Genomic DNA, 9,551 nt, shown 5'->3' on the forward strand with positions numbered 1-9,551 from the left:
AGCTGTTGCCCCGAGGGATGACAGAATCGCGGGCTAGGGTCCATGTTCCTAAAACATAACAACGGGGACATTCGAGGTCTTAAGCAAGGTGCAGTTTTGTCTCACAGCGCCTACCTAACCTGGTCACGGAGTACTGAGGTGGGGGGACTACTACCATGCGTAATGAGGACAGCATGAAATATTTACCTTGTGGTAGGATAAAAAAAAGCTAATGCATCGACGTGGCACACTCGACATTCCTCGCAGAAAGCTGTCACGCGCAACCAAACGGCGTTCCCTGCGCGGGCCTGGAAAGTGGCCTGGAATCCGACTGGGGCCAGGTGGAAAGACAGCGGCGAGGTTAGACCCTTTCCCACCCTACGGACACCCCCAGCGCTGGACCCTGCAACCCCCGCGCCCCGCCTCTGGGAAAGCAGGGCGCAGCGCGGGAGCTGAGTGGCGGACGCCCCACCCCCTGGCCCGCCCTGCCGGGCGGTTTGATTAATGAGTCTCCCTCCGCCAAGGTTCCTAGAGGCCTCAGCCCATAGAGTTACCCCCACATGGGCGCAGGCCTCCGCCCGACGGGCTGTCGCGGTGGAGGTACGTACTCATGGCCTCAGGGATCCCTACATAAAAGGCGTGACCAGAAGAAGCTGAAAGCAGCCTTTGGCTTTGGCTGGACAACGATGGAGTGACCCACGCGGCCCTGTCTACGCAGACCCGGCTTGACGTACCCGTCCCCTTACCCAGCAGATCCAAGACCCGCAAGGCGGCTTCAGGAAAGGTGAGGTTCCCGGTCCCTCTCGCTCCGCACAGTTCGCAAGTTTATAGCGGTAGCCGGTGCCTTAGTCCAGGGCGAGGCCAGGGGTCCCCGTTTCTCAGGCGGAAATTTCCCAAGGGCGCAAAAGACCCGAGGGCGGCCGGTGTGCCACCTCGCGTGGTAGAGAGACATCAGGGTTTCCCGCCCAGCCGGCGAAAATGATTCGCAACACTTCCCGCGGGGCTGGCCTAATAACTGCCGGAGCACCAAGTGCCGAAACGGAGCTGTGCTTCCGAGATCTTCCTTCCCTGGTACAGTAGCCCTTGAGCTTAATTTGTCCTGGAAAAAGCAAAGCCCGTCCCAAAAAGGCAAAACCCCTCTTCCTACTTTTACGAAGCTCAGAAACTTTGAGGTTCCACCGTTCTGCCCAGGCGCTGGAAGGCAGAACATACCACTTCAAAAGAGCTCATCTCTGAGAAACCCTTAACCACGTCGAGCGGCCGGGCCGGCGCGCTGCGTCAGCTAGAGGGTTGCACCCCTCAGGTTAAACCCAACCGCGCCCCGTCCTCACTGCGCTTTCGGTCCTTTGCAGCGCGCGCTGTGCGCAGGAATCCACCATGGACCGCGGCCGCCCGGTGAACAGCCCCGAGAGCGCCAGTGCTGAGCCCAGGCCCCCGGCCACTGTCACCCGCGACTCAAGCCCGGGGCGTATTGGGATCGGAGCGCGCTCGGGAGGCGGCCGGCCAGCCGCGGCGAACGCGGCGCGGGAGCGCAGCCGCGTGCAAACCCTGAGGCACGCCTTCCTGGAGCTCCAGCGCACGCTGCCGTCGGTACCACCCGACACAAAGCTATCCAAGCTGGACGTGCTGCTGCTGGCCACCACTTACATCGCGCACCTTACCCGCAGCCTGCAGGACGACGCCGAGGCTGCGGCGGATCCTGGTCTGGGAGCTTTGAGTGGCGATGGCTACCTGCACCCAGTCAAGGTAGGCGGGAGGGCACACTGCGGGGCTGGGACTGGGATACCTTGAATCTGCCTTTTCACCGCCTGGGCAGATGCCACGGAGCTCTAGTTACTCCTCGTGGGTGAGGAGACCTCGGCCCGAGGGGGCACTGACACCAAGAACCCACACTGCAAGAGGCTGCTGAATGAATCCGTGGCTTGGACTGGAGTCTGTCATGCCCTTTACAGGATGGCAATTTAAGGATTTTTGCACTTTTCAGGGTGAGAAAGCTTGGGTTATTTTAATTTCATTGTATTTTTTGGGAAATTTGAAAGATATCACGAATGAAGTGGAATCATACAATTAATTATCTTCCTTTAATTAATCCTAGGAGAACGTTTGAAATTGTTCGGTAACACCAAGAACAAATGAGACGGTTCTACATCTCCATGAAACAAATTTTCAGTTTAAATAAAGGTTAAAACCATAGACCAGACAGCTAGTAAGAATGTTAGAAAAGCTATAATGTTTTATGTATTTTCATAATAGATTGGCATGTACATTGAGCGAATTGAATAAATATTATATTCAAAGTTTGTAATGTACAAAACTAGCCAAGACAATCCATTTTGCATAATTTGTTTACATATAGGTAGAATGATCACAGATGTCATTTAATATGATATATAGGACTAAAATTAGTAATTTATATTGCATAATCTATATCATCCATTTCCCCTAGATTTGTTTTGAAACCTTACATTAATCCAACTTCCTACTCGAAATGCATAATCTTTTCTATATTTGCTAACCCTAAATTTTCAAATTTTTGTTTCTTCCATTCTGAAGTATTTTATAACATACATACGCAAATACAAAATTAGGACTTAGGTTTAAGTATGTCATTGTTCAATAAGTTAGTGAATAATCATTATTGAAATATGGTAAGGGCTGGGGCTGTAGTTCAGTAGTAGAGTGCTTGCACCACAGGTGTGAGGCACTGAGTTTAATCCTCAGCATCACATAAAAGTAAATAAAATAAAGGAATGCTGTCCATCTACAACTACAAAATTTTAAAAAAATTTTTTAAAAATACGGTAAAGTGGGCTGGGTTGTAGCTTAGTGGTAGAGCGCTTGACCCGCACTTGTGAGGCACTGGGTTCCATCCTAAGCACCACATAAAAATAAAATATTGTGTCCAACTACAACTATTTAAAAAATATATATGTATAAAATATCATTATTTATAATTAGGATAGACCCCCCCCATCCCATTCCTGAGTTTTATAACATGATCTCTGTTGAAGTCATTCATTCTGATTAAGGGGATTTATATTACTTTGTGTATTAGATTGCTATTCATATATACCACTAATTTAGATTTCTTTTGACTTGACATTTGCTGTTTACTCTAAAAAAGTTTAACATTAAGTATATTCTAACATAAAAGTACATGTTAAATTTCTCCTTTGTGGGAGCTATGATTCAGAATGAGAAATCAAGTTTTTCACCTTAATTTCATGGAGTGAGTTTTTTTTTTTAATGAAAAATGTTAGAAGCATTAATGTTAGACTGTAACAGTAAGCATAACAAACTTTTTTATACTTAATTCATGTACCAAATATTTTTGTAGTCATATAATTGTTTTATGAAATTAAATCTCATTTGTTCTCTGAATTATTTTGATCATTAATGAACAATTCTAAACATTATGATAGAAGGTCAAAGATTCTCTCTTAGAAGTGAAATTGAGGGCTGGGGTTGTAGCTCATTGGTAGAGTGCTCACCTTCCATGTGGAAGGCACTGGCTTTGATCCTCAGCACCACATAAAAATAAAATAATGGTATTGTGTCCATCTACAACTAAAAAAATATTTTTTTTTAAAAAGTGAAATTGATGTGTAACAAGTAACAATATATTTTAAAATCAAACATTTGAGTTTCTGCTATGAGTAAAGCAGTGTTTTGGGATAGTAAATATCCTTATGAGTAAGACTCAGTCCTTGACCTAATTGAACATATTACAGAAATGAAAATAAAAATGCAAATAACGGTATAATGCTGTTAGGTAAAATGTTATAACCATGTGCTGACGAGGTTCAAAGATTTTATATATGCAATTGAAACCACCTGTTAACATTATTTTACAAAAGAACCAAAATGTTTAAATAATAAGTCTATCTTTACTGTAAAAGGAATAAAAATATTATGATCTTTTTTAATTAACTAAAGATTCATTGTAAACTATATTAGTAGGTATTCTAAAATGATTTTATGTTTCTACCTTAGAACAGTGTTACTAACTTCTACTCTGATAACAAAAGATCTTTTAACAAATACTTCCGATGCTGTGATTTTGAAACATCAATCCTTATTACCAATATATTAGCATGTAAGAGCTGTTGGGGACCTACATGAAAATATCTGAAACGAGGGATCAGAGGTATAGCTCAGTGGTAGAGCTCATACTTATCATTCTTACCATCTCCAGTAGGCAAAACCAAAAAAAAAAAAAAACAAACTCAAATGAAACTGGAGTTTTAAGAAAGTAGGCTTAGACTCCTGGGGCCTACACCCATACTTATCTCTTTGTACCATAAGCATTTTGGATCAGTAACAATTTGGCCCAAAGAGCAGTGGTTTTCCAGGAGAACAGGAATGTATTTTTAGACCTTTACTTTGGGAGAAAAGCACAGATGACTTTATTAATTGCCATACCCCTTGAGAATCATTGTCCATAAGAAAGTAGAGTTCACAGGGGCTGAGGTTATGGCTCAGTGGTAGAGCACTCGCCTAGCACATGTGAGGCCCTGGGTTCGATCCTCAGCACCACATAAAAATGAATAAATAAAATAAAGGTATTGTGTCAACTACAACTAAAAAATAAATATTAAAAAAAAGAAAGTAGAGTTCAGGATTATGTTACTCTGTGGTGCTATAATAAATCACTGAAAAATGGAATGTAAATCAGTCAGCTGGCTTTTTGACATCTTGTTGACATGTAACCCAACTAATATTTACATTTTAATTTCTGACTCTTATAAACTATTTCTGTGTCCAGGCACACCTGTAATGCCAGTGGGTCAGGAGGCTGAGGCAGGAGGATCACAAGTTCAAGGCCAGCCTCAGCAACTTAGCAAGGCCCTAAGCAACTTAGTAAGACTCTGTCTCAACACAAAAATATAAAAAACAGGCTGGGGATGTTGGCTCAGTGGTTAAGTACCCCTGAATTCAATCCCCATTATCCATCCCCCAAAAGAACTATTTCTCAGCCTACGTTAGGTTGAATAAGATCTTTATATACAAACTTTGAAAATCAAGGACACAAAATTCTTAAATTTGAAAACTTTATTGTGTAATAAATACATGTAAATGAGGCAAAAATCCACATTTTTTTTGTTGCTTCATTCATTATTTATGTCCCAGCAAGGATATAAGGAACAGACTCTTTGATTGACTGTATGCTTAGTTGAATGATTTAGAGCAACTCTAACATAGTGAGCGCTGGGTAGCACATGAGAACCAGAGGGGAGCATTCAGTAATATTTGTGTCTTTTTTGATCTTAGATATATTTAATTCACTTAATTCTCAAATTACATTTGAAATATGAGCATGAATTTTTTATGCTTATGAAAATTGAACAGGGGTCTGTTGAGAAGCACTGATACATAATATTGCCAAAAACTCTGTACTTGAAATTGATGATTTCTGCCCTACCTTATTTCATTACATTATTTCAGTAGAGTTTACAGGGGCTGAGGTTATGGCTCAGTGGTAGGGCACTCGCCTAGCATGTATTAATCTGCTCAGGCAACCAAAACAAAATACAACAGACTGGATGTCCTAAACAACAGAAATTTATATTCTCATAGTCTGAAGGCTGGCAAGTCCAGATCAAGGTGTGGTAGGGGTCAGTTCCTGTTGAGGGCACTCCTCCTGGCTTCCAGATGGTCCACTTTTCTCTATGTTGTCACATGGCCTCTCCTTGCTAAGGTATACACACCAAAGAAAGGGGGGCAGGGGCAAACACAGACAGACACACAGACTGGACTTTTTCTTCAAAGGCCATTAGTCCTTTATGATCTAATCTAACTCTGATTACCTTCCAGTTAATCATCTTGGAGTTTAAGGCTTTAAGGTATGCATTTTGTCCCTAACACCACAGCACTGGGGTCTTAAGCATAATGTAGGACTTAAATCTGATCTAACAAGGCCAGACCTTGACACATCAGATGAGCCTCAGGCCATTTCATAAAACAATTTGGTTTGGCAGTCTGGCAGGAATCCTAAGGGCAGGACCAGTGACAATGCTGTACCCAGAATATATATGAATGTATTTGTGTGATTTAAAAAAAAATTCTGAAATGAATTTGGAAAAATAAGTATCACAATGTCAATCTTATTTCTCTATCAAACATACCATACAAGGTTATTTTTAGGAAGACTAAGTAGGAGTAGACTCTTTTAAATTCCAAGTCATACAAATTTTAAATTTTACTTATATTTAAAATCTAGATTGCTCAGATGGATGTGGTGGTACATACCTGTAATCTGAATTATCCTGGAGGATCATGGGTTCAAGGCTGGCCTGGGCAACATAGTGAGACTGAGCTACAGGGAACATATTCACTATCACATCTGGAGACATTAATATAGATGTTTGTTGGATGCCACAGAACAACAGAACAGAAGCTTTCCAGATAATATCACATCCCAGTTATTTTTCTTTTATTTTTATTAAAATTTTAAAAGTGAAACATAAAAATCATATATATATGTATATATATATATATGTGTGTGTGTGTGTATATGTATGTATATATATGTATATGGAGTGCAATGTGATGTTTTAAAACATGTATGTTATATCATGTTTAAGTCAGGGCAAGCATATCTCTTCAAACATTAATCATTTTTTTATTCAATGAAAACATTCAGGAATTCTTTCTTCTGGTTCTTTTGAATATAAAACATATTACCTGTAGTTATCGTGCTGTGCAGTAAAACACCAGAACTTAGAAATTTGGAATGCTTCACAAATTTGCATGTCATCCTTGCTCAGGGGCCACTTTAAGCTTCTCTTATCATTCCTGTTTTACTATATTTAGAATGTAATTGGGTTCTCAATCTTTAGAGCTAAGTTTTGCATGTGATTTTTTTTTTTTGGACTTAGTTTATAAATCTGTGGATAGACAGATTTTTCTGTACTTAACTATGTATTCACTCTTTTCTTGTACACATATGCACATAGTTTTACGGTTATAGTCAAAGTCTGGATATATTTTTACTTACATTGTTAGCATTAATAAACATTTCTCTAATATTCTATTAGACTTCATAATTATAATTGTTACTGGCTGTATAATATTGCATTTGCTCTGGGGTTTTTGGAATTTTTAATACTGCAAATATGTTACATATGTCCCAGATACTAACTTTTGGAATCTTATTTAAATATTCTCTTTTCAGAAATGGCCCATGCGATCAAGATTATACATTGGTGCTACTGGTCAGTTTCTGAAGCATTCGGTCTCTGGAGAAAAAGCAAATCATAGCAACACTCCAACAGACTCACAGCCGTAGGGACTCTCATGGTGTTAGCTGATAGAAGTGGTGTCTATTGTTTTTAAATACTATGAAAGAATTATAATTTATTACATCAAACATAACAAACATCATTTCTGAAAGTTTACATTGGAGCCCATAGTTTGATGTCCACATTTATCTGTCTAAAGGTAGAATGAGGTAATCAATCTTATGTAAAACATATTGCTTATCTATTCATTGTGAGAGTGATAGCTATATAGTACAAGAGAAATTAGTAGGAAAATACACACAAAAGGAAACAATTATGTATATATCCAAAGAAGGCACACATTTTCTGTAGTATATCTATTGTAAATGTAAAAGCCAATATCTATCAGTATAGTCTTTGTAGCTTAAAAAAAAAAATCCGTGTTTGTGATATGTCAGTATTCTATCTTTGTGAAGACCAAGAATGCATTTCAACTATCAGATTCAAGACCATTTATTTAGTTTGGCTTTATATATGCATAAAGTCTGTTGCAGTAGCTTCTATCACTAGTGATTTTCCCTGTTAGAAGATTTGTTTGGAGTATCAGAAATAATTTGCTCTATAGGAAATGCCCACCTTTCAAAAGGGTTAGTCAGTATTCGGACATGACTTACATGTTTCCAGATTGTGAAAGGCACTAGGAATACAGGCAGCCAGTATGAAAAAGAGTCCGGGTGTCACTGGACAGCACTATCATCACACTTTCTCCTGGTCACACCATATCACTGCTTCTTTCAGGTTCTGAGCTAGGTGACCAAGTTCAGCTGTAGCCATTTTGGAGACAGTGGCCTTTTCAGGCCTTGTAGAGCCGTCAGTGAATCCCCCTGACCTTCCTCAGCCAGTGGTGGAGTCAGGTCCCTTCTCCCATCCAAGTACTAGCTGAGCTCCACCCTGCTTAGCTTCAGAGATCAGATGAGATCCGGCTGTTCAAGGTGGTATGGCCATAGATGTCAGATCCCTTCTCACATCAGCTCTTCATAATCTACCTTCATAATCATAATTTGGCCATTACAAAATGGGGAAAATCCTGTCTGATTTGGGAATTCTGGCACTGATGTGTACCTTGAGGGGGATCTAAGGATACAGTGAGTGTCCTGAGTTAAATTCAGGCTGGAGCAGACCACTCCTGAATCTGCCCTAATATGAACTTGTAGCAGTAGGCCTCCCACTGCACTGTACATCGTGAAGTGCTCAGGGAACAATGGATCTGACTGATCACACTAGTGGCTTTAGTTTGCAATAGGAACCTCCTGAAATTTGTGTTAAATAAAGGAGCTTTGCCTCTGACAACGTTGTTTTTTCTTTCTTCTTGTCCAGTTATTGTTTTAATGCTAAAGAAGTGTCATTTTGGTCATAGATTTTTATAACATTTTATTAAATCTTTAAATATGCTAATATTTAAAATATTTTAGTAAGTGGGAAATTCTCAGAAGGGAAGCTGCATGTGGTCTGAGCCATGAGTAGAGATGTTTGTCAGGGAACACACTGAGCTTGGAACAATGGAGTATAGCAGAAACACTGGGAAAGAATCAACATTAGTCCTCTCGTTGCTGACTTAGATTCCCTTTTATCACTTCTTGATTTTCTCCTCAGTCTTTACTCTTCCCTTTTCCAACTGTGAAGTTCATAATATATTTCTCATAACCTAGTTTTAAAGTTGCTGAATTTGATCCAAGATTAGCAAACAGATAGCAAAAATAATGATCTTGGTTGAATTACTATAACTATCGACCCACCATTTTATTTTCACCTCAGTTTTCTTCCAGCTTTTGGCAGTGAAATGAAGTAAAATATCATTTGAAGGCAAGAACTATCAGTTGATTCAGTACAGCATGACCAGGTTTTGGCTTATATCCAATAGTTTGTAACTTTTTATTATTTTAATATGAATATCTTCCTTAAAATGTGACCAATAATAAAATCTTTCTACATATTGATATATAACACAAATGTTTGTATATTTAAATATTGTGACTATGTTTACCCATTCATCTAACATTAAAAAGAAATAAAAAATAAAATAAGATTTGGATTCAGCATTCATCATTTTATTGCCATAGGAGGTGCTTAACAGTTTTTCATCTTAAGGAATGCAATCAAAACTTTTTTAAAGTTACCTCAAACAGGCCTGTAAACACTAAATTTGATAGTAAGAATTTCAGAAAAATCGTTTTTTCACTAATGATTCTAATCAGTTAGACTACAGTTTTTATTTAATTGGAAAAAACTGATATTATTGGACTTTTCTAAATCATACTATTATATAGTATAGAGCCTTTTCCCTTTGATGGT

The 9,551-nt window shown here is 39.4% G+C and overlaps 1 protein-coding gene and 1 pseudogene across 1 annotated transcript; one reads left to right on the forward strand and one right to left on the reverse strand.

The window, feature by feature from the left end:
• Positions 1–483: 483 nt before the first annotated feature.
• Tcf24 (transcription factor 24) lies at positions 484–9,320 on the forward strand. Its single transcript, XM_046428572.2, has 3 exons — positions 484–763; positions 1,332–1,725; positions 7,154–9,320. Exons 2-3 carry the CDS (start codon positions 1,357–1,359, stop codon positions 7,265–7,267), a joined length of 483 nt encoding a protein of 160 aa, XP_046284528.1. The 5' UTR covers positions 484–763; positions 1,332–1,356; the 3' UTR covers positions 7,268–9,320.
• On the reverse strand, positions 6,702–6,799 carry LOC124082175 (U6 spliceosomal RNA; annotated as a pseudogene).
• Positions 9,321–9,551: the final 231 nt, after the last annotated feature.

The sequence above is a fragment of the Marmota monax genome, unplaced genomic scaffold, assembly GCF_021218885.2.
Source record: "Marmota monax isolate L192 unplaced genomic scaffold, Marmota_monax_Labrador192_F-V1.1 WCK01_AAM20220418_F8-fsc00044, whole genome shotgun sequence".
Classification (NCBI taxonomy): Eukaryota; Metazoa; Chordata; class Mammalia; order Rodentia; family Sciuridae; genus Marmota; species Marmota monax.